The sequence below is a fragment of the Patiria miniata genome, unplaced genomic scaffold, assembly GCF_015706575.1.
Source record: "Patiria miniata isolate m_02_andy unplaced genomic scaffold, ASM1570657v1 HiC_scaffold_19, whole genome shotgun sequence".
Lineage (NCBI taxonomy): Eukaryota > Metazoa > Echinodermata > Asteroidea > Valvatida > Asterinidae > Patiria > Patiria miniata.
The window spans coordinates 13,929,841-13,956,433 of record NW_024037057.1 but is presented as its reverse complement, the minus strand read 5'-3'; the positions used below and the strand labels follow the sequence as shown (position 1 = coordinate 13,956,433).

At 39.3% G+C, this 26,593-nt stretch overlaps 1 protein-coding gene and 1 long non-coding RNA gene across 2 annotated transcripts; both read right to left on the bottom strand.

The window, feature by feature from the left end:
* Positions 1–776: 776 nt before the first annotated feature.
* Positions 777–3,253, bottom strand: LOC119725865. Its single transcript, XR_005270744.1, has 2 exons — positions 1,618–3,253; positions 777–1,556 (listed from the first exon to the last, which is right to left on the bottom strand). It is a non-coding gene; the product is annotated as an uncharacterized LOC119725865 (long non-coding RNA).
* Positions 3,254–4,679: 1,426 nt separating this feature from the next.
* LOC119725864 (cell death-inducing p53-target protein 1 homolog) lies at positions 4,680–25,634 on the bottom strand. Its single transcript, XM_038197456.1, has 4 exons — positions 25,438–25,634; positions 9,537–9,796; positions 7,273–7,410; positions 4,680–5,271 (listed from the first exon to the last, which is right to left on the bottom strand). Exons 1-4 carry the CDS (start codon positions 25,451–25,453, stop codon positions 5,059–5,061), a joined length of 627 nt encoding a protein of 208 aa, XP_038053384.1. The 5' UTR covers positions 25,454–25,634; the 3' UTR covers positions 4,680–5,058.
* Positions 25,635–26,593: the final 959 nt, after the last annotated feature.

Below are 26,593 nucleotides of genomic sequence, written 5' to 3'. Positions count from 1 at the left end.
AGATTATTACTATCAAACATTTTGTGCTCAAATCGTTAATTTTTCCATATCACTAAAAAACATATGGATGAATGATCCTTCTAATTTCTAAAATACTTCTGAATTTGAAAAAAAAAGAAAAGTGTAGGTGCACTAAGCTGATTTTACTATGGAAATAAATAAGTAAAGTACATGATTTTAACGCACATCTCGTAAGTACTGCCATTAAATATTTTGAATACAATTAAAAACTATATTGTTACCGGTAGCACCATTCCAACAAGAAATTGTGGAAGTCAATTTGAGATTTGACTGCCACTTGTCGATGAGATATGCCAACAGAGGGTAGCTTTTTCAACACAAATCACCAAAAGTCACGGTAAATAACTATCTCCAGGTACATTACAACTTGCCTGCTGAAATTTTCCAAGAGAGGGCGGCCTTGTTTGATCAAAAGTCAAAAACACAATCGCACAGATATTACAAGGTGTTCCATATTTTTACAAGAATACATGTGCAATAATGAGCGGGGTTGCATGATAAAGCCTAATAAAAAAAAAAAGGAAGCCGGTGACTTTTTTCCCCTCCAAAATGGCCGCCAGACCGGAATATTTTTTTTGTTCAAGATAGCCGCCATTTTTTTTATAAATGTTATATGGCCGCCATTGGACTCAGGAAATGACATACCAGCTTTACATGGGCTAGATGCAACAGACAAAGAGGCCAAAATGATGTCACTGTTAAAAATGTATCTCTTTTTCGATAAAAAAAAAAAAAAATAGAAGCTAATTTTTTAATTTTTTATTTGGCCTTATCAAGCAGCACAACTACACTGTTCAAATAAGACTACACTACATGTAGCTGATAGTTCGCACGTTGTTACAATAAAAGTACTTCACAAAATATTAGTGTGTACAGGTGTATTGCTCAAAACATATACAAATTTACATCTCTTATATATTTTCAATTTTATATCAATAAAACAATAACATGATCAATGGCTTTTTTCCTCAATCTGTGATTTAATTCAGATTTAAGAATTTTTGGTAAATTTTATCAAATTTTGTTTGAATATTTTTTCTCAAATTTTTTCTCAATATTTTTTTCTAAAATGAGAAAATGGGAGAAGGAAATAAAATTGAGACGTTAAACAAAACAAAAAATCAGGAAACATCACTGAATACATTAAAGATTGCACATCGACAATAATTTACGTTACACACACTACATATGTACATTTTTGTACATTATGCAACGGAACACTGACACGATTTGTTACTGAACCTGAAAAAATACATGTGTACACACACATAATGGCAAGGAGAACAAAACATTGACTACTTTCCGTCCTAAAAGGAAGGAATTCCGCAGATTTATCTGCAGATAATCGAAAATTTTTGAGCATGGGGGTGCTACAGGTAACCCTAAAATACCTTTTTTTTCATTTCATTAAAATGAAAATCATGTCCAAGTGGTATCCATTGTTACCGACACAACGAACTGACACTCACGCACAAAGGGGCGTCAGTTCGAAAAAAAACAACGTAATCAACATTTTCGGTCTAGCGAACTGACACCTGGTAAAGCGCACGCAGATCAACACGAAATAAGAAGATTTTCGTTTTAACGAACTGACACCCAGGCATGATGTGGCAATACACAACGGAGAAAAACGGTTTGAAAGGTTTGACACGAATTTAATCCATCCGTGTACTCGTGTGATTATACAAAATTTTAATTCGAAAGCGTTTTAATTGGTAAAATTAAGATCAATGTCTGTTCGTGAAACTGAAAATGTACGGGGTGCGCTCTACAAGTGCCGCACTGTGGAGGATGTCAGTTCGTGAAACCTAAAATATTCCAGTTCTGTAAATACGCGCGAGTGCGGCGCACTCATGCGCACAGTGTCAATTTGTGGTGACGGTGACGCTATGACCAAGCTAGTTTAGGCCAGTGTTCCAGTGTTGTCTTATTCACACCCAAAAATTGTTTAAAAACAAAATGCTCATTTATTTTTTTGATTTACATAAAGTATTTGTTAACACGGACTGTATGTTCCTGCACAAAATACATATCAACACCCCCCCCCCCCCCTTGTATACTAACTTCTTGTCTTATTTTAACGTAATCACCCTCTACACTTGTGGACTTAGTTTAACCCTAACCTTTAATACCAACTCCATCAAAATCCATTCCCCTATTTGGGGAAATGTTGGCAGATACCATGCGTACCAAGTCCATCAAAATCCACCAGCACCAGTGGTGGATTTCAATGGATTTGGTCCTGAAGCATTATGTGAAGCAGCATGAGTGATGGATTCTGACAGACACTGTCTTCCCTACTTAGTTACACTAAGATGGGAGTTAGGGTTAAGGAAAACGTTACTTGATTACTGTAAAGTACGCTTCTGTAAGTGTTTTTATTTTAATTGCCTACATCCTATCGCCTCATCACAAAAGGGTTAGATGTCTGTTCTTCAGTTACAATGTCTGGCCTGAGTTATAATACTTGAATACCCTGTGTAGTTCATGAAGTAAGTGTAGATTAACTTCAAGGCTGTTTTGTTTTTCTCAAGTTTAAAACTGAAATACATGTACGGTACGTTCTACCTCAGATAACACCTGAAACTTCTCATGGAAACACGTTATCAAACTGTGTCCAACGAATCAGAAAGAAAGAGAAAACTAGTTCTACTTCAATCAAAAGTAGGATTTGACTAAAACCAATCAAAGTAAGAAAACACTTTGGGAACTAATTTAACAAAAACAAGGTCTCCGGGATTCGAACTCACTACCTTTGGCATTCAAAATGATCGTTTAAGTTCTGGAGCTAACAAAGCCCTTCAAACACTGTAGAAAAATTAAGACCTGATATAGATTTGCCGTGTTATGTTGTGATTCTGTAACTATGGCTGTTGAAAAACGCGTCATGGCTTCTGTAAAAATAGCCATCTCGATAATATAAAGCACACAGGTGTGTCAAAGTACTTTCAAAGACAACGGGCTGATATTTTTCAATTAAGTAAACTGCAGTGAACATCGCTTGAACATCTAGTGAACACTAGCGCATTGCCCTACCCTTCAATCGAAAATTTCAAAAGCCACATATATTCACACACTTCATTTTATTGAAGAAAACTAATCAGTATGAAAGTTGCCATGTCGCAACTATGACCAAAGTTTGGTTTCAATTGGACTTCAATTTTTCAAATGAGACCAATTTTACATTTTCAGCCTATTGTACAACTTGACCTCAGATGACCTTTGACCTTGGTATGTGAGCTTCGACATCTTTATCATATGAAGGTTGCCATTATACAAATATTGAATGCTTCGAGTGGTGTAGTAAAACTAGGCTCCCGGGGTGATCCATGGACCATTCTATTTTCCCGAGGCGAAGCCGAGGGAAAATAGAATGGTCCATGGGTCACCGAGGGAGGCTAGTTTACTTCACCACGAGATAAAGCATTCAATATTTGTTTTATAACACTTCACCCACAGATTCTGCTTGGTTTTAATATTTTAAATTATTTAAATCTGAACACAGTTGAAATAAACTTCCATTTCAATACAAAATTGGTGGAAAATGTATTTCTCTCTTCCAAACTACCCCTTCGCGAAATGTTTGAACCCAACTCTGTGGCGCGCTCTTTTTGGAACAAAACGCGCTACGCCCAACGCGCAAAGCGCACACCAGCATGCACTTGTACACAAATTTGGGGTCCACACCGTGGAAATAGTACTTTGGTTGCTAATGGTATAGTACTTTTGGCCGTGCACAGAAAGATAGCAAAAATAGAAAGTATCATGTGACTCGCTCTTGGCCAATCAAGACACAGAATCTGTGGATGAGGTTTTATAAATAGCATCTATGACCAAAGTTTGGTTTCAATTAAACTTCAACTTTTCACATAAGACCTATATTTTATGAAACTTTTACATGTGTACCACCGGTACATACCATACGTATACAGACCTCTACATGGTCATTGCAAAGTCTCTTTCCTGAACAAAGTTCAGGCGAGACAGAAATGCTCCCTTTCTGTGCACTTGCTCAATGCAAAAGGTTACCACTATCTTGACTATGCGTGAATTGTGATCCATTAGGCAGGAAAAAAAGAGAGATCTTAAAATGATTAGGCTCACTCCAGAAATTTGGGGTCCAATTTTGTGTGTCCCTGTTACATCTGATAGTATACAAATAATGAATGTTTGTGAGTGCAATGGTAAGACTAATTTCATGAGGTGACAGATGAAATGTTCCATTCCACGAGGCAAAGCTGAGTGGAATGGAACATTTCATCTGTCACCGAATAATACATTGAATGTGATTGTTCAAGAGGTTGAGAACAATCACATTCAATTTATCTCGATTTAAAACAGCGCCACCACCAGCAGCAGTGACACCTGTAGTGCAATGGAAGTTCCATTCACAGTGCAATAGAACTTCCATTGCACTGTGCGCTGCGCGCCACGCGCGCTGGTACGAATAATTCAATGACATGTGATCAACGATCCACCAATCAGATGACGGGGAATTTATTCAGGTGTTGTATAAAAGATTTTGTAAATTCAGGACACATTCTTTAACCCTCCTGCTGTCTGAACAGTCGCACCACAGATCGCATTAGTTCTGATCAAGGTATGTCCCCCCCCCCCCCCCCCCCCCCCGCCCCACACTTTTGAGAAGTGATTGACGCCCCTGGTACCTACCAATAAAAAAAAGAAAAAAAATAGCTTGAAGTGAATTTTAATGATACTTGCATGGCAATTTACGCAGGTCAGGTGTAATTGTTCAGGGACAGCAAAAAATGTCACACTTTTGGACCCCAAACTTATGGAATGACCCATAATGCAAACCGACAGTCATACGCCGCGTCCGGATTACTGGTCTAAGGCTTGCAATTATGCATGTGCCTATGGAAAAATCAAAAGCCACTTCCCAAATCCAGGTTATTGGTAGCCGCAGCCATTAAAAGTCATTTGGATGCGGCCATATTGCAGCCACAGCCCAACGTACATGTAGCTGGCTATTTTTTGTTGTTAACTCTAGATACAAACCCGGGCAGCCCAGCAGGGCTAGCCGTAGTAATCCGAGTCAATGTAGGTGTTGAAGTCGGACGTTATGCTGGACACCGTGCTGCCGAAGACCACAAACCAGACGATGATGATGATGATGGCCACCACCTCCACGATGAGTCCGGTCACCAGACCGGCGATGTTCCAGTTCTTGCAGGACTGGGAGGCGCGGCCGGCGGCCGCGAAATCCTGGACTGCCACTAGGCTACGCACCTGTTGTGCAATTATAAGGGGAAAAAACAGGGTTAGATTATTGACTCACTCATGGTCAAAAGCTGCACACAAAACGCACCTGTTAATGACACAATGATGTGTGACCTCAATTTACACCCTACACAAACCCACACACCAGTGTGATGTTATTTTACCGCAAAGTTTGGTGCTATATTGTCAGGTGCCACTGTTTTGTCGACGGTAACCTTTTTCGGTTGATGGCGATTCAAATGTTCTCATCCTTTTAGCAGGTTAAAGCCCTTAACATAAGTCCGACGCCTCATAGGTCCGATGCCTCATACATTTGTAAGTCTGAAATTTCGGTCTTATGAGGCATAACATTTATTTATTCCGCCTCATAGGTCTGACGCCTCATAAGTCCGACGCCTCATAAGTCCGACAACGGAAAAATGAGACGTTTAACTTGTCGGACTTACGAGGCGTCGGACCTATGAGGCGTCGGACTTACATGTATGAGGCGTCGGACCTACATGTATGAGGCGTCGGACTTATGGGCCGTCATTTGGTTAGGGGATGCGATTTTGTCGGACTTACGAGCCGTCGGACCTATGAGGCGTCGGACTTATGAGCGGACCCCCTTAACAGTACTAAAAAAAGCTTACTGCAAAACACTCCAGTGGCCCATTTTGATCGCCGCATGCAAATTCTAACTGGCGCACTCTGCATGCAACATTTGACTGGCGCAGCACGCAGTTCCAGGTGGCAGTTTTGAATATCTGAATATTCGGTCAAATGTATTTTGAAGTAATCGAATACTATTTTTTTTTTTTAAATGAACAGCCCTAGACGGTGGTTATAATGTGAAAATGCTAACGGCTTACATGTGCACATTCACAATAAGCTAACAAGTGCATACCTTACGTACATCACACAACCACGAACCAGCACGTACATGTATGCATTGTGTCTATTCCATTATGACTTTGTACATTGTAATTGTCACAATTCGTGAGCGGACTCCATAAGGAACATTCAGAGTTCTACATACAATGTAAAACCTCCCCCCACCTCGTTTCCATGGGTGCGATCTTGCCGCGCCATGTTGGTTCCCATCACGCCTTGCGCGATCTTAACCCCTGGAACTGTGTTATTTAATTGTGGGAATATTTGGCACATTCAAATTAGGACTGCAGTCGATGTACACATGCGACTGCAGTTGATGTACCAATGCGAAGCCATGCTTAAAATTTTGAAATATGAAATTCGATATCGCGTTATTAAGATTTATATTAAATTAACAACCTCTGTCGTCCCTTTACAACACAACCTACAGGTTTGTTTGGACGAAAAATGAGGCTGCCAAGATCCATATTGTACAGGCATCATGCAATCTTGACAAAATGTTTGTGCGTGATGCATTATACTAGGCGTGCAGTCTTTGAAATACGCGCGCAGTACGCTCTGAATAGCTGGTCAGCGTCGTTTACATATTCCTCACAGCCAGGGGTTAGTAAAGGAGACGCGCCATCCCACTAAGTCGAGGCTGAACTTCCACTTACATTAATAGCAACAAGGCATTTCCAGTGTTGGAGGTCTCGAGACGAATCCGTCGAGGCCGGCTCGAGTCTGCCCACTTTGATGTGTTTTCCATTTCAATTCAGTTTAATTCTTTACCATATCAAACCTTTCAGAAGCGGCCACAGTACAGTGAGTTTTGTGAAACGAAATAGACTTTTAAGCGGATACGCACGAATAAATGAACTGGTAAATCGTTGCATTGAAAGTTCTAACGTACATGTACGTAGCATCTTCGCCTAGCCTACAGGGACAAGATTGCATCCGGGATCAGGTCTAAGCCTTGTTCATGTTGTTTGAGTGATTTATGACATATTTTAATACCTGAAGCTTGCCTCGGCCTTGGCCTCGGAGGTTGTGGCTCGGAGGTTGTGGCCTCGGCCTCTTCCTCAGAGGTTGTGGCCTCGGCCCTGGAGGTTGTGGTCTCAAACTACAACATTGGCAATTTCACCTTGCGATACTTACATCCATGGACTTGATGAGGGCAATGATTCCAAACGGCAGACAGCAAAACAGCATGACGAAGATGGAGAAGCAGAGATAGTCATTGGGCTCAATCCTGATCTCTGTCCTGACCATGGCTTGGTGCTGCGGGGCGCCAGTCTGTTGGAGAAAAAAGCACAATGCCAAAACTAAAAACAAGAATAATATCAGATTTCTGATACTTGGTTTAAACCCTTCACCGATGTACAATGTACACATGTATGAAATGTACACATGTACATTCTACATGTAGTTTTATAACAGAGCTTTATTAACCCTAACTCCCTAGGCCTTTTTGCTAGGATGTAGCCTCAATCCTGCAAAATCCTCCAATTGGCCTCATGGAAAAATAGCATGTAGCCTCAATCCTGCAAATTCCTCCGTTATTTCTTGAATATGGTCCATGGAGGGGTGACCACTGCCTGAATCCTGCAAAATCCTCCGGCTATGACTGTCAATAGGCTGAGGCAGAGGCAGTGACATCCTGGAGCAGTGCGGAGGATGTCAAGTATAATCAAGGGCTAAATTTATGCACGGCTGAGCATAAACAACACAAGGTCCAGCCCAAGACCTTGACACAGTGCGTACTTCGAAATCAGCAACCCACTTTTGCCATGTAACCTCAATCCTGCAAATTCCTCCAATTTGCAAAAAGGATTTTGGAGGATTCAGGGCGGTTAGGGTTAAATTACTAGAGTGCTGACTCATGTACAAAGTGATGCCTGCTGGGCGCATCCATGTTTGTGCACAAACCTATGAAAAATTCGGAATTTTGAATGGCTTTTGTTCAGCTTTTTGCATATCTGCGTTTGTATTCTTTACAGGTGCGTTACCAAAGCCCATAGGCCCAAAACCGAAACGCACGATCAGCAAATGAGCGTTTCATTTTGCTCTAGCAACAGCGCAATGCATGCGCGTATCCGCTGCAGATGACGCGCTTAAGTTGACGTGCTTAAGTTGTTTGCGTACGTTCTACTAAATTGTGACATAATAAACAGGACTCCCGATGCAGCGTAGGATTAACGAGTCCTGTTTATTACAGAAATGTACGTCACGATTGACTATGTTTTGTTTGCTGCCCCCAACGACGACTTTTACACAAATTGTACGTTCGGGTCAAAACAGGACCTGAAAAACAGCTCTCAAAAGTACCTTTTGTACTCATTTCATGACAGACACAATAGTCGTTTTTATTCATCATACCTTAGGCTACCGGTACATATACCCGAAAAATGACGGAAATGTCTTCGAGCATTCCACAACCTCTTTATGAATGTGCCTTGTGCCTGGAATCCTTTGTATACCCTAACATCAACTCAGGCAAGTTTGCAGGCAAGCTTAAGTATCATACTTGTGAACATGTAGTAGGTGAGCTTACACCTCCTATAGATGCAAACATACATTCTGTGCCAAGTTGTCCTTGAAGTCAAACTCAATCAAGTGACTGTTTTCAACCCGTAAGAATTCCCAGCCCACATACGTAAAGCTAGCCTTTAGTCAAGTCCCACGCGCTTACCCGGACACGTGACGCACCCCGGATGCTGACACGTAAAAAGACTAGGACGAGCGGCGTAGCCGCGAGGGCCTTTACCATCTCGTGGAGAACGCTTATGTTTTTCTTTACATTTGTCTACCGATTTGATAGACATGCATAATGCATTACCCGTTGTGAATTGACCAATGAAAATGCAGAATTACTAACGTAAATCATGCAGCTGTCGTCTGGTGCCAGACAGCCATGGCGCGCGTGCTGTTGCTGGTAACCGCAAACCACTGTTAGATGATTGGTTTATATTGTTTGATTATATTACGTGAATAAATGAATAAGTGATTACCGGTAGTTCCACGAGATAGTAAAGGCCCTCACGGCTTTGCTGCTCGTGCTAGTCTTTTTACGTGCCAGCATCCAGGGTGCGTTACGTGTCCGGATGGTCCGGGTATGGGCGCGTGGGACTTGACTAAAGGCTAACATAAAGCAGGATTGACCGCCTTGGACTGATTTTAAGTAACTTGATACTGCTAAGTATAGCAAGGTAAGTGGAATTTTGACTGTCTGTGACTGCTTAAATAGCAGGACAATTAAATGACCGTAACAAAACTACCGTAAAATGATGCTAAAATTGCTAAACAAAGTAACAGGTTCATAAACAAAGTAAAAGGTGCTGAGCAATATTTTCTCCTTTAGAATGTTAGAAGTATGGACCCGGTTTCTGACCAACAGTAGACAGCGAAAAATCCTCCCTCACCTTAATTGTGACTTGTCCCTGGGGCGTGTAGACGGCCTGGGGTACATAGGTCTGGGTGGTGTACCCTTGCTGCGGTTGCTGCGGCTGCTGCTGCGGGTACCCTGACTGCGCCGGATAGCCCTGCTGTTGTGGATAGCCCTGCTGTTGTGGGTAGCCCTGCTGGGCTGGGTAACCCGGGGGCGAGGGGTAGGCCTGCTGCTGGGGGTAGCCGGGTGCCGTGGGCTGGGTCGGGTAGGGCTGGTCTGGAGGGTAGGCTGGATCTGCAGTGGACAGTACATGTAAATGGGAAAAAAAAGATTAATCATTTGACTAATGGAAGCCTTAAACATGTTCTTACTTAACCCGAACCCTGAAGGCATATTTGTATTTTGGCTACAAGTGTTGAGGTGACAATTGTCTGCTCAGTGAAGCAAGATCCATCAGGTCAAACATACATGTAACTGCAGGCCAAACTGTTTGACATGTTTGGGCTGGGTATACTACAAGTATACATGTTATACATGTTATATCAGTACACATGTATAGTCCTGAAAAGAAAATAATTTCTGAAAAATCATGTCTCAAGTCAATTCACAGATACACATTACCAGTGATAATTGAATTAAGAAATATTCTCAAGTTCTTTGTACCGGTATTAACATGCACAATGTACATGTACATGTAGGGGCACAATATTGACTCATATGTACCGTACATGTAATTTACAGTAGTTTACATATGTACATGTACATGTACATGTGATGGGACTTGAAGTTTATAGGGAGTTAAAAAAAAAGGACAATAAATAATTACGTGCATCAAGGGCTTATAATTTGGAAATACAATAAAACTGAATTTAAATTAAGCCTTTGATGCAACATTTTACTGAACATGCTGCAAATGAGGTTTTTCCAAAATAGTGCAGACAATGATAAACTTACACGTGTATCAGGACCATGTACATGTACATATGCTACTGGTACATGTACAATGATGTACATGTACAGTACCATGTGTAAATGTACATGTACCGGTACATGTACAATACATATGCAATTGCCCTGCCTACACCGCGTTATGGGGAAGTTTTTTATTGTTCATTGTTAGGCAAAGTAGGACCGAGTCATGGGGGACTTTTGAAGACAAACAGCAATAAAAGGTCAATTCCAAAGATGTGTCAAGTGACATATTTTTTTGGAAATCCGTCCCCGTTTGCAATTGGGCAAAACTGGCGGAATGAGAATCATGTCCTGATGCTGACTTCGGGAGAGGGTGCAACTCAAAATATGATTCAAATTGGCAAACTTGGGAATTGAAGTCGAGATCCAGAATACATTGTATTGTGTACATGTACTACATGTACATGTACATGTACATGTATGTATTTTGTTCTGTTAATTTTCTCGATACAACATTCACCATGTTCACAGAGCTAAAACTTCATCAGGTTAGTTATTTTTAAAATGCATCTTACATTTTGAGCACTTTTGTCAGTGTTTGTTGGTTAAAAAAAAAACCAATGAACATACAGGTATTACGAATTTGGTCTGCTCTACGGTACCTTTAACCTTAACTCCCTAGGCCCTTTTGCTAGGATGTAGCTTCAATCCTGCAAAATCCTCCAATTGGCCTCATGGAAAAATAGCATATAGCCTCAATCCTGCAAATTCCTCCATTATTTCTTGAATATGGTCCATGGAGGTGTGACCACTGCCTGAATCCTGCAAAATCCTCCGGCTATGACTGTCAATAGGCTGAGGCAGAGGCAGTGACATCCTGGAGCAGTGCGGAGGATTTCAAGTATAATCAAGGACTAAATTTATGCATGACTGAGCATAAACAACACAAGGTCCGGCCCAAGACCTTGACACAGTGCGTCCTCCGAAATCCGCAACGCACTTTTGCCATGTAACCTCAATCCTGCAAAATCCTCCAATTAGCAAAAAGGATTTTGGAGGATTCAGGGCGGTTAGGGTTAAAGGGAATATACAACATTTGCTTTTGATGCAATTTTCAGAAATAAATGGATTTTGGAGGATTAGTATGTTATATAAAATATTGTTAAACTGATTTGTTTCAGGTTTTGGGCTTGTAGATGCTGGAAAAACCAAGAAAACCTATCATGTTCTCGTAGTCTGGTTCCCTGACCCCACTTACATTTTTGTAAGATGAAGCGAAGCAATTAATACACGTTGGAAATTGTAAGGTCAGAGAATCAGTCTACATGTAGCAGGCTTGTACCCCTTCACAGGTGTGTGATCAATTGCAAAGGCAAGTCAGAATAACTAAATATGAAAAATTAAGAACATTTTTTGAAAAAAAAAGCCAGTTTTCTCCACTGCTGGTCGGCCGACCAGCGTCGGAAAAATACAGTTTTTCTTGAAAATGTCAGCCCACCAGGAGCCACGATTTTAAAGGATGCTTTTCCCCTAACAATTCAGTAAGGTATTTTGTGATAATTTGATCATTTCATTTTTTTGATGTTTGCAAATGTTGTATATTCCCTTGAAATGTCTGCATGTAACGGAATGCAACATCAATTATACTGTACAAAGCTACTCCAGCTCAGTCACAGTGCGGGTGTATAATAAATGACTGCCTGTAGACAAATTACTGGTGCATGTACAGTGTATGGTACATACCGGTACATGTGAACTCATTTCCCTTACCGGTACATAAAAACACAGGCCCTACATGTACTTGTATTGCATTTAAAGGGAAAATACAACATTTGCAAACATCAAAAAATAAAACTACCAAATCATTTTGAAATACCTTGCTGGACTGTTAGTGAATGACAGTGTAAAGCATCCTGTAAAATCATGGCACCTGGTATACTGTCATTTTCAAGAAAAGTGGTATTTTTGTATCAATTTCCAACGCTGATCGGCCGATCAGCGTTGGAAACAACTGGCTTTTTTTTCAAATACTGGCCCCAATTGACCATCGCACTTGTTTGCAATCGATTACAAACCTATGAACGGGTACGAGCCAGCTAGACTGGTTCCCTGACCTTACAATTCCCCAATGTATGTAAACTGCTCTGTTTCTTCTGATATGGAGTCAGGGAACCAGACTACAGGAAAATGATTGTTTTTCTTGGTTTTTATAGCATTTTCGAACCCAAAACCTCAAAAAAGTCAGTGTAACTATATTTGCTATATACATGTATTCCAACCCCCCAGTTCCATCCATTTCTGAAAATTACAGCAAAAGCAAATGATGTATATTCCCTTTAAACACAGTGAAATGCCAAATGAGATAAATGACAAGTGCTGTTGGCGCAATTTCAGGGTGAATTTGCACAGTACTGTATGGTGTCCAATCACACAGTGCAACTGCCTCCCGCAACTGCCTCCCACTGCCTGTCTGACACAGGCTGGCAATGCATGCACAATGAAGCATGATATTACAACTGTATTAACCGCTGGCCGTTAGCACAGTTGGCCCATTAGGTATTCCTGTGTCAGTGCAGCAGGCGCAGAATGGATGCAGCACGTACCGTACTGCGTGGGCTTTTGTGCAGACTGTGTTCTAGTACGTGCTCGGACGGGAGGCATTTATAAATAATACAGCGCTGGATCCCGCCGGCAACTTAGGATGAAGGAATGCCTGTTTAAGAACCCGCATCCGAGTATCAATGGACTGTACAAGTATTCCAGATGTGCACACTACTGCACTGTGCACATGTGTACATGTATGTACATGTACATGTATACAAATCAACTGTACAATGTACACACACGATACATGATCACATTTTCATGCCATACACGTGTCACAAGCCATGAACATACCTGTACACATACCGGGTAACGTGTACAACATACACGTATACATGTACAATGTACACACAATCTTAAATGTCTATGATACTTGTACATGTACATTGTAATTAGTCCCAATGATGTATACCCATGTACCGGTATGTATGTTTAAATACTGTACATTGAACTTCTTCCAAATTAACTCAAATGTACATGTACCCATATTCAGGTCGCAGACTACACATTTATAATGTATGGAATATCCCCAAGTCCCCAAAACTTGGAGATGGCTTTTGATGGATTTGGGGATACATGTATGTTAGGGGACATTTACAGTTCACTGATTGAAAACCACTTTAACTGACGGTTTCCTTTCAGAAGGCGCTTAAGAGCAGTACAAATGTAGTAAGATCCTCTTACACAGCAAGGGTCTATGATATGTACAATGTACATGTATGCGAGCAGATTTGACGATTAATCATGCAAAACTGCATCTTGACCTCGAGATTTTGACCATTTAGCAGGTGCCTTCTACCGGGCCTTTGTATTCCCGTCGTTGTTTTCTGAAAACAAGGCAGCCAAATTAACCAATCAATGGCTTACACACAAAAAAATGTAGTCCACATTTCTGATTGAACTGGCATCACAGTTTCTCAAGGCGACTCTGATAATTGGCCCGTGCACGAGGTCGGATACAATTTGCATGTTAGGATATCAGACGTTCGGTCATGTGGCTCACTGCACACGTAAACACCTGACATCCTCAACTGGTCTAAACAGGGATTTCTCATATCTCAAGACGCCCACATTTTTTTACCAACTACATACTGTATCGAAATAGGAAAAAAAAATGCTATTTGGTGGATGATCGAATATTACCCTAACCCACCTCACTCCTCCAAAATCCTCCTGGCGGTTTTGGAGGATTCTAGAGGATTGAGGATGAATGGTGATTGAATCAAATGAGGATTCTGGAGGATTGAGGATGAATGGTGATTGAAGCACATGAGGATTTTGGAGGATTGAGGATGAATGGTGAATGAAGCACAAGAGGATTTTGGAGGATTGAGGATGAATGCATTTTGAGGCAGGACTGTCTGATGATTTTGAAGGATTTGGCGTTGGTTATCCTTCATTTAAACACGAGTGCAAAGTTTTGGGATGAGGAGGATTTTGGAGGATTGAGGATGAATGCATTTTGAGGCAGGACTGTCTGACAATTTTGAAAAATTTAGGCGGAGTTGAAACATTTTGGAGGATTTTGGAGGATTGAGGATGGTTGTAAGCAACAAGGGCCTAGGGGCCCTCATAGAAAATCTCTGGCAAAATCCTATGTTTTTCGTATTGAAAATACATTTTTAAGCTATTTTCTCCTAGAAAATAAGAACAAAATATATTTTATTTCTATTACATCAAAATGAGTACATTTTGCCACTCTATTTTATTTCTATTTTTAAAACTGCACGCTATTTTATGACTATTTTTGGAGACTTAGACATTTTTGTGTGGTCCACAGTCTATTTTTCGCCTATTTTCTGGACACTTACACATGTTTATGAGAACCATGGACTATTTTTTTGCTATTTTGTAGACATATGCTCAGTACAACACAATCTGAAGGCCAAGCACTTTATTTGCATACCAGATAAACATCCTGTGTGTGTGTGGCAAGTTTGAATTTTGTCAGTTGCATTCTGAGAGCCCTTTGTGAAGCACAGCTGCAGTAGAGATGTGTGCAATGGGGGCAAGTATATCTGGGGTTAAAATGCATCCAAATCACTGTAATGGAGTGAAAAGTGCACCACATGGTTAGTAGATTTTCCAGGACAATTATGAGTAACATTCTTGTACCTTTTCAAGCTGTATTTTGCTGAAAAAGCACGCACACCCGTAGCATGTTGAACCAAACTGTTTGGTAACTTGATAGTGCATGATGTACATGTATACATGTGTATGTTAATTGTTTGGACACTGTGTTGTCACAGCATTATTACTGTTCATGGTAATAGACATACATGTACATGTATTTTCTCAATTATTCCATTCTTATGCAGTCATATTGCTTGCTCACTTCATGTACTGTATGTTTGAGGACTGCTAAAGATGCTTATTGTCCACAAGGACATGTGTACTATTAACATGTATGTCCACGTATTATAAAACAGTTTGTATTTTTAAAAAATAACATTTTTTTTAAATAGCATGCTATTTTTTAAAAATAGCAACCTATTTTACCTCTATTTTTTAAAAAGATATTTTTTCACTATTCTATTTTTTCGCTATTTTTGGGGGTGTCGAAATACAATGGAAAAAAATAGATTTTTAAAAAATGTATTTTCAATAGGAAATAAATATATTTTTTCTCTAGTTTATTTCGACCTGGGGGGTTAGGGTTTTAATCTACCGGTACCGTTATTCTGCACAGCCTCACAAACAATTAACTTAAAACAGTTAGCCTACTGAAAAGCCAAACACAAGTTTGCTCTGAAATTGAATTGACAAGTTTTGAATACACAACAAAATAACATTCTGGCCTCATGATTAGAAAATGTTTTTACAAAAAATAGCACACATACATGTATCCATGTACACATATGTTTTTTTATGGTGTAAATCGAAGATTTTCTTTTGTTCCTCTTCTCTTCTCTTTTGTTGGTACTTTTTCGCAACAGCTCTCATTGGTTTTGTACACGTTTTCTAATCTTGGTCATCCTCGATTTGGTTCCTGTCCTCGATTCATCGATGATGTTGCACGTGGGTGTCCTCGATTTACACCATAAACAAACGCATGTAAGGTGTATATTTGTAGTCCTGCAGAGATTCTTCATAACATTTGTACACGTATGTGTATGTTCGTAAGGCCAAAAAAAAGAATAGTTCTGCTTCTGGTTACCCGACCGACCTTACATGTATTTTTAGGCTGCGACCCTAAACATTTTATCGGCAATTCAAAAAAAAAAAAAAAAATTAAAAAATTGAATAAATGGGCAATTCTTTGGTAACGGAATTACGGAATTTTGTCACTTTGTCAAGGATTATTCTTTCCCAAGAAAATATGTTCAATGCTAGGCAACTAATCTAAACATGGAAAAGGAGCCAAGACCCAGTAGAATTGATTGACCGCTAAAAAAAAAAAATCCCACAAGATTACCCTTTAAGGGGCGGAGCTTAATATCGGTAACGGAATTACGGACGGAGGACAAGCATATTTGAGTTCTCGCATGAATTAATAAAACTCTCTGAAGTTTTGAAATTTTAAAATTGGACACTACCTGTTATTTGTAGAGTTCAGGGTTGTTGTTAACTACGATGCAGAACAAAGTTGAAAAAATAATCACTCTTTTCATAATTTGCATTTTAATCACGGTAACGGAATTACGCCTGGGCGGTAACGGAATTACGCCATAGGTTTACATGTAATAGGTAAATGCAATACATTAACATTGAATTCAACATAAACTCATCACAATACAAATTTTAGAAGTATATAAAATGCCACAAAGGGAAGCTCAGTGAAAATAAGCAGATCAAAATGTAAATGTAGGCCTAAACATGTCTGGGCTTCATTTTTTAGGTCAAAGGTCAAGGTCAAATGAAAGCAATCTGGTGATGGCTGCATTGCCTGTTAGCAATGTATATTTTTTTTTTTACGAAAATCAAATTTTACTATGAACAATTGTATCGTATTTCACTAGTTTATCGTGGAAAATACAATAAAACTGTACTGGTTGGCATCTCTGAGCAAGGGAAGATGTTAAGTTATGCCAAGTAGAAGTACAAGTACAGTCTGGTACTCAACTTTCATATACTTGTTGTGGAATATATTTTCTCTGGGTACCCGACAACGGCTTTGGCAACATATTTAAAGGGAATGTACATCATTGGCTTTTGCTGTAATTTTCAGAACTGAACTATTTGAGGGGTTAGTATAATAGATCAAATATTGTTACACTGACATGTTTGAAGTTTTGCGTTCGAAAATGCTGGAAAACCAAGAAAAACTAAACTGTTCAAGTAGTCTGGTTCCTTGACTCCACTAAAGATAAAATGGATCAATTTATAGATGCTGGAAAAGTGGAAGGTAAGGGAACCAGACTAGCTGGCCTGCACCCGTTCATGAACATGTAACAAATAGGTGTAGCAAACAAAATTTGGACTGGAAAGAGTATAAAGTTGAAGCAGTAGTTGAAAAATAGTTAATATTTTCCAACGGTGGTCGGCCGACCACCGTTGGAAATGTATACAAAAATATCATTTTTTTGAAAATTACTTCACACCAGGTGCCATAATTTTACAGGATGCTTTAGACTGTCATTTACCAACATCCTACAGTGTAGTAAGGTATTTCGTAAAAACTTGGTAGTTTTATTTTCTGATGTTTGCAAATGTTGAATATATTCCCTTGAAGCATCCAAACAACTATTAGCATTTTTTAAATAGTAAAAAAGAAAAAGTAAAAATAAAAAATATCAATGGAACACCTGATTATTTTTAATTGTATAATAGCAAATTAAAGAGGGAAATGATTTAACAAGTAATTTAGTATTTAAAGTTATTGTCCAAGGTTTACATGCAAATCTCCTATTTAATATGTCATGTACATAATCTGGGGGAAGTGTGCATACTTTGTGCATGCGTAATTCCGTTACCGTAATTCCGTTACCGTTTCGTAATTCCGTTACCACTTGGAAAAATGCCAAGAAATTACTATTTTAAAGTTTTTATTTTTCATTTATGTTTATAGTAGGGTCTTTTCTCAACATACATGATTTGTAGAAAAAAAACAAGAAAATTTGTGAAATAAGTAACTTTTGCCATTTCTTCGGTAACGGAATTACGTGCTAATTTTGACATTTTTAAATGAAGGCCTACACTATATATATATATATATTTATATTTTTAGATTTTTTTTTAATGACCCTGAGTAATGTTAGTAACTTGTAACATCATAAAATAAATCAAATCTTTTCCCTATAATTCAGAAAGTAATACATACACAAAATTTTATTTTTTTACCAAATCTGAACGTTTTTAATCATAAATTGCAAAAATCACCGTTTTTACCAGAAAATTGTATTTTTTTTAAATTTCGTTTTTTGAACTGAATTCCCCATTTAATTGAGGTCTGGAAAAAGTACGAAAAAGGTTTAATATGTCAATATTTATTTTTGACATTTTTTGCTCTCCCATGGAGAATTGCCCAAATACAAATAAAATCTGTCTTTTCTGTCTTCACAAAATACCTCTCAACAACCCTTTTGCATCCAAAAATGCTTGTATTTATTGTTTTCTTACTTACATTCGCTTTTTTTCAAAAGAAACCTCCGTTATTACAAATTCGATTCACGATATAACTACATTTGTACTTCGCAATTCGATGTCACGCACGGTGACTATAATCACGTGGCGACGACTGGTTCCCGCCGCGCGCAGGGGCCAATTTAGAAGACATAATGAAAATGCGGTAACCAGTCCACAGCTAGCTATGTGACCGATAGCAGTACAGTGCAGGCCACTGTCAACTGGTCGGATTCGACATCGTAAAAATGCCAAGAAAACACCGATGGAGAAAGAACATTTTTGCAAGTTAATTTACGGAATTGATCTAGCTTGTCTGTGTATGTATTTTCTGTGTTCAAGAGTTCATTTTGAGATCGCACTACTCGTATTTGGAGTGATACATGCCGCGTGTTTCCCGAAATTGTTGACCGTAAAAACAGGTCTGTCGGCCCATGGTGGGCCGCTCGCCACACACGCACGCATCACACACCTCAAGAGTTTTGGCCAGCTCCCCGCGTCTTGACTAGCGTTGTGCATATGGTGCGAACGGCCTGAATTTTCCATTATTTTTTGAAATTATCGAACGTAAATATATTGACAATAATTAAAGGTAGGTTTTACTCACTTTTTGTTGCCATTTCGTGTATAGCTTTCGTAGTGCAATAGAAATAGTTCAGGCTAAAACTTCGCATATAATTGAATACCCCATTCAATCTGCATAAAAAAAATTGGCAAAAAAAAAAAAATTCTGACCGACCGACCCTATTTTTGAAAGGCATGTAATCGGAAGCAGAACTATTTTTTTTTTGGCCTAAAGTCCATTGCAAGGAGAGAATTATATTAATTCTATTCCTTTCATGTTCGACAAAGTGGAAGATTGATTGGCCTCCAGTTATTTGCCCACCTTTTGTTATAAATACTAGAAGTTATTCAGTTCACTGATTATTCATTGTACACACGTGTACAAGTACCGTTGCAAGTACTTGTGGCACCTTTCAAGGATTGCCTATTTCCTTTACACATGACACTTACAATCGTTCAGTGTTGTCGCAAAGGCATCACGTACATGTACCGTACGTGTGCGTGTACTGAAAAGGCCTGCCTACAATGTATGTAGTACATTTCTGCATGTCATGCATGTCTTTCACATGTACAGTGTATAATGCTTCTGGAAATCAGGGAAAGATTTCCATCTACGAAGTTCACTAATTTTCCTCTGTATTGACTAACAAGCCCCCAGATAGCAATTTCATGTCATCAAAGTCAATTTGAGCAGTGAGAAAATACAAGCATTTTCTTAGAAAACACTTACATTGTAGAATTTTTCAGTCCAATCTCATAGGGTTTGTACACAGGGTGTTGAGTGAACTTCGTATACATTGTACACTTGTATATGGAAATCTTTCCGAAATCAGACCAACATTGCTAGTAGCACTAGTATGCACATATTACATGTAGGCTAAATATGCTTACCGGTTTGCCAACCCTATTCTGACAGCCCCTACCCTAAATTTTTACGGGAAAAATTGAGAAGAAAAAACAAACACCCCTTACCCTTGACTACATGTACATGTAGACACCTCCATATGATCATACACACACAAAAGTTGCCCCCGCCCCCCCCCCCCCCCCCCCAAAAAAAATTCCCTACCTGCATGTGCTTACCCTATTTTTTGAATGCCATGTACATGTGATTGGAAGCAGAGTATTTTTGTTTGGGCCTTATGGATCTCTTGCTGCGGGTGTCAATTTTTTGTCAAAAATGAAAAGGTAATCTACATGTAGGCCTATAGAGCGAGAGAAAAAAGCACAAGCTCAGCTGGAAAAAGAACTTCATAATTCAATAAAATTCAGGAGGCAGTACAATTTCAAAGCAAAGGGGGTTAATTTAATTTGAGGAAAAAAGGTGCAAAGGGTGCAGTGAAATGCTGTTGGAAACAAATATGGTTTTGTACAAAATGTATTCTGTACATACAGTACATGTACATACTATGTACATGTAGGAAATTCGAATTTTTTTTCTTCAAAAACTGTCCTTGTATATTCCCACCACAACAAGAAACCTCCTTTTTCCTTCTTTCGATGTCTATAGCCTGTAACCCTCTGAACATGTCTTTTGTTTTGGGCACAAAGAGATCCTGGACTGGATCACGGTCCATATGTTATCAATACTGATTGTGGGGCGGGAACCAGCCTACCCTGCAAGAATAAAATTGTCTGGCAGCCAATAATTCAAAGAACCAATTCAATTATAGAGTTGTATAAATCAGGCATGCAACTGTAAATTCACCAAAAACATGAAAAAAGAGGAAATTCCAAAATTCAGAAGACTTTGTACAGTGATTTTCATTTTCGAATGGCAGAAATGAGAATAAAAACAGGGGAAATCAGCTGATCCGAGGAAAAGTTGCATGCCTGATATACATGTACCGGTACATGGGTTTTATCGATCAATGTCTCATTCAAAAGTGACTAACTTTTTGTAGATTGCTAGAAAAAAATACTACCGATTTCTGTTTCGTTTTGGATGAAACTCGAAAAATAAAATGGGGAACACATCTTTATTCCTTGAAGCCAACATCCAGGATATATTTTTATCTTAACTTGTTGACAAAAGTTTGACAAATTCAGAGTGCAGTTGCAAAGTACATGTACGGTATCACACCATATTATAAACATGTTTTGATGACACCAAACTGATCTGCTAATATCTAAACCATGTACATGTAAACTTGGTATCTACTGTAGCTATTTCTTGTGAAAGCATCTTTGAATTCCACTTTTGGTCTTCTAGTCTCTTTATTTAACCCGTATGTAGCCTCAATCCTGCAAAATCATCCAATTGGCCTCATGGAAAAATAGCATTTAGCCTCAATCCTGCAAATTCCTCCATTACTTCTTGAATATGGTCTGAGGAGGGGTGACCACTACCTGAATCCTGCAAAATCCTGCGGCAGTGACTGTCAATACATTTGTATAGGCTTGGCCAGTGACATCCTGGAGCAGTACGGAGGATTTGAAGTACATGTACATGTACATGTATGTATACATGTGTATACACGTATAATTCCAGGCCTATATTTATGCATGGCTGAGCAAAAACAACACAAGGTCCAGCCCAAGACCTTGACAAAGTGCATCCTACGAAAGCAGTAAAGCACTTTTGCCATGTAACCTCAATCCTCCCAATTCCTCCACTCATGGCAAAGAGGATTTTGAAGGATTCAGGGCGGTTAGGGTCAATAAAAAAAACTTTTGTTCACTTACAATTTAGAGTAGTTGACAGTTACTACAAATGTTAATTTACTCAATGGAAAAGTTCACTCTGTAACATGATTTTGCTGACACCAAATGTTACAGAGTGATAGTATTTTTAGCGGGCATGTCAAAATTATACAAAGTTGCCGGTTCACCGATATTCTAATATTCATTTTTGGGTTATCATCAATGTTAGAATTAAAAACGACCAAATGTATCCATTGAAAGAATGAGAACCGTGCACCATTGGACAAGCTGTAAAAATGTCACATAATCTAACCTAAAATGTCGTAATTCTGGCTATTTTTTGCTCAAAATTATACAAATGCATTGTGGTGATTCAATACATTTATGTAATGAGCAAAATCGTATTAAAATTGGAGGATACAAGGACTGTTACAAAATGTAGGGCCATACAGTGTATGACATATGTACAACTGTACAATGTACTCGTATGAGCTTTGAATCACATCAAAAGAACTCCCTAGCATGGTTTACTAGGGACCATACCCATCCTGGCAAATTCCGAACCATATGAGAAACTGCACACACATATTTCTGACTTTGATTCTGGAGGTGTGCCAACCCAATGTAAAAGACTGTCAGTTTATTAGGGGTACTGTGCCCATCCTGACAGATTGCAACAAAACATGCTGTTGGGATTTGATGGGTTGAGTTCTGTTCTAGATAAAGGATTTTAAAGTTGCTACATGTAGAACTTCCCCAATATTTTTCAGGCCTGAAAACAGATTTTGTTTCATTAAAGTTGCGAATATTCTAGATACTAAAACAATTTTGTTGTCACTTTGAAACGAGACATCAAAAACAATCACTTCACGAAAATGTGGAATTATTTGCGGACAAACAATAATTCATGCTATCATTTGTGTATTATGGGTGCCATTTAGCAACCTAAAAATATTATTTTCAGTGGGCGGAAAACATCTTATTTCAAAATTTGTTAGGAGAAAAAACTTTACTCTGGCAGGGCAACTTTAAAATTTGGAGACCCCACAATGAGCAAGCCTATCTCAGATCAGATGTCCAGACATAAAAAAATAGACGGAGAGATGCCGGGACATACCCCGGTATCTACACTGATATGAATCCATTATAATGCGAGTGCACTTTTTACAGTCCATGACCTCGTGTTGTCGGGTGCGCAGCGTGGCCTGCCACACAAACACAAGGTCATGAACTGTACACATGGGCATCAATCGGTAGGGGATGGGGGGGGGGGACAAGTTGCCTCCCCCCCCTTTTTTTAAAGTGGGGGGGGGGGATATCATATACATGTGCATGATTCGGAGTACCAGCTAAACACCGTGCGTGACCTCAGAAACTCAAAGGTTTTGCTCGTACGTTTGTTGTGTCGAGGTAATTTTTTCCCCTCAAATTTCTTGGCAATACAAGATCCTACATGTACACATACACAGTAGATGCTGGCGCGTGAATTTACAGAAAGTTACTGGCAAAATGACGTGCCGTGTGACAATTTTGAGTGTATTTACGCGAGGCTGGAGCGTGACGTTGTTACTGACGCCACGTTTAGGGGTCTTCTCTACGACTAGGTACCCTTACTTTGGAAATTGCTGACCTGGATGAGAGGATAATCTTGATCAAAATCTGTAGCAAAATCACTACATCACTTTTTTAGTGTGTAGGCCTATACAGTATCTCGTAGGGAGTAATGCCACTCTGGCTGCACAAGAGCTTGTGATAGTGTACGGCCAGAGGTAGTCAAGCTACATGTAGGTCCCTACCACTACTCAAAAAGTAACAGTTAAAAATGTCAAACGCCAACGTCATTTACCAACATTGGCAACAATGATTGTGATGACAACCGATCGAGTTATAACGAAACTAGTCGGGGTAACTTGCACCCAACTTATCGCCTTTTTAACATTCGGACATGGTCTGGAGATAGTCATGATAGTAGGGTCCAAGCTAATCCATATGCCGAGCAACACAATTTTGTCCTTGACCCAAAAACCCAACATTGCCCAACAAAAACATCAGATTTTACCCTCAAAATGGCCTACAAATTACTAGATACGCCACCTGAGGTACAAGTAGACATCGATGATTAAGAGGGTTGTACTGAAGTTTACTTACGATCCGGAGGAAAAGTGAAATTTCACGTTCAATTCCGAGAGCTCCCCTCCCGATAGCGAACACGTTAAATTTCTGACTCGTGTTAACGTTTGAACGACGCGATGTGGTCTTTATGCCCAGCATTCATTCCATGGTCCCCGTATCCCGAGTGCGATTCCGTTACCAAGCGCAATGCATCGATTATGATAATGAGAAGACCGGATCACGTTTGTAAACACAAGTGCATTTTGAACGGTAAAAGGGAGTCGGGAACTAGCTTGAACTGGTTTCCGCCCATAAAAGCTGCCCTAGTTCCCGACCCCCTATTATCGTTCGAAATGCACTTGTGTTTACAAACGTGATCCATTCTACTCATTATCATAATCGATGCATCACGCGCACTTGGTAACGGAATCGCACTCAGGATACGGGGACCATCGAATGTACGCTGGGCATGAAGACCAAATCGCGTCGTTCAAACATTAACACGAGTCGGAAATTTAACGTGTTCACGATCATGAGGGGAGCTCTCGGAATTGAATGGGAAATTTCACTTTTCATCCAGATTGTAAGTAAACTTCAGTACAACCATCTTTATTATCGATGTCTACTTGTACCTCAGTTGGCGTATCTAGTAATTTGGAGGCCGTTTGGAGGGTGAAATCTGATGTTTTTGTTGGGCAATGTTGGGTTTTGGGGTGAATGACAGAATTGTGTTGCTTGGCATATAAGGATTAGCTTGGACCCTACTATCGCCAGACCATGTCCGAATGTTAAAAAGGTGATAAGTTGGGTCCAAGTTACTCGGACTAGGTCCAAGTTACTCGGACTATAACGAAACCACATTGAGGAAAGAAAGTTGCAGCCTGACGTCTGACGACACTTTTTCTTTTACTTCATCATCTCAGTACTAAAAGTCAGTCAATGTGCCAAAATAAATCTGGGATTGAGTGAAAAACATTTCCAGTTTTGTTAGGAAATGAAAATTATGTTCTTGACTCTCCATAGCCCCACAATTTACTGGACTACCTCCGTAAACGTATATAAACATAGGCCACACATCCACCATGTAGGCCTACAAAAACGTGTCGAACTTTGTCAAATTTTGATTTTCACATGATTTAGGCTTAATTCATAGGTTTTTTTTGCTAAAGAAGCATACTCACCCTCTTTATTAATTATAGGCCAATCAGAAAGTGCTGCCTTTTTCACTTTCAGATGTCAATTTTTCGTGAAATTTCCAGATTCGTTTGCACACGTTTGTGTATCAAAATTTCAACATTGAAATTTCATGAAAAAATGAGACATCCGGAAAAGGCAGCACTTTCTGATTAGCCTATAAGTATAAAGAGGGTGAGTATGCTTCTCAAGCCAAAAAACCCTACAAACTAAGCCAAAATGTGAAACTAGACTCTCCATAGACTTTGCACACAACCTGTCAAGTGTCATTCCGCCGCGCTGAACATGCTCATGGAAGTACCGTCGGATACTACCTTCTTTCCCAAATGGACTGTTTTTATTACCTGTTTGTTCAGACATGTTGCAGTTTCACGTCTCGCCAACCATAAACTGGTTGAGATTTTCTTCAGTTGCAAAAGGATAAATGAAATTATTGAAATGTTTTGGAGCGTCCAACTGCACTTCGGACTTCTGTCGTCTGTCAGATTTCTGCATTCGCCAAATACCGGCGCCCAATTGGGCTACTTTTTGTTTTTCGGTACCATCTCAATGTAGCTACAATGTATCAATAAAAACTGGGCGCTTTGAAGAGAAATTGGGCGATTTGTTTCTTTCTGTCAGTAGGGGGCGCTATATTAGTCGATTCCTCGGAGAGATTTTACATTTTGTTCTTTGCCAAGTTGTGTGTTCAGTGGATGATTATGTGGATTTATTTTGCGAGATGAATAAGGGGGTGGATGTCAAAAAAAGTAAATAATCTGCTCTTGAAAAGGGCGCTTGTGCGAAAAAAGGGCACGCGTGAAAAAAACTAGTGAGCGCATACACTCGCCAAAAACTGAACTTTTTCTCAAAAAATAGTAATGCCCTTTTTTTCACGAATGTCTTTTTTTCACGAGTGCCTTTTTTTCAGGATTGCCCTTTCTTCACGCATGCCCTTTTTTCACGAATGCCTTTTCTGCACGAATACCTTTTTTTTTCACGATAGTGCTCTTTTTTTGACGAGTGCCCTTGTGAAAAAAATTGGCACTCGTGAAAAAAGGGCTCTCGTTACAAGTTTTCGCCCCCCCCCCAGCTGGACAAAAGATAGGCTCCGATTGATCAAATACAATGTTATGCAGTAGTATTATATCGTCCGCATGAGTGGTGATTTTATTTTTGAAAACTTACCCCAAAAAAAGTTTTCCCAGAAACCGTTTTTGATGTATTGAGGTGAAAACTAAATTGTCTTTAAAGGACCAAGGTTCGTCTTTCTTTCACTAATACAAACTAGAAACGTCAAAATAAGTCACCATTTGAAGCAAAATGAAAATTTTACACAGTACATTATTTTATAGTCAACTTATTATTAATACACAGATACTAGTCGACAACAATAAAGACAACGGGTACATTATTGAGCGGAGCTGTTGATAAAATATAATATAAATAAATACACCAAACGATCGATCCCAACAATTAAAACAATGTAAAAATCAAAGGTGCAAAAAAAGTCGACATAAA

Bases quoted from the DNA above. Each gene is read 5' to 3' on its own strand.
- LOC119725864 (XM_038197456.1), bottom strand. The intron at 7,411-9,536 runs GTGAGGGAGGAT...TTTCTCCAACAG, and splicing joins AGGGACAAGTCACAATTAAG to ACTGGCGCCCCGCAGCACCA. The intron at 5,272-7,272 runs GTAAGTATCGCA...ATTGCACAACAG, and splicing joins CCCTCATCAAGTCCATGGAT to GTGCGTAGCCTAGTGGCAGT.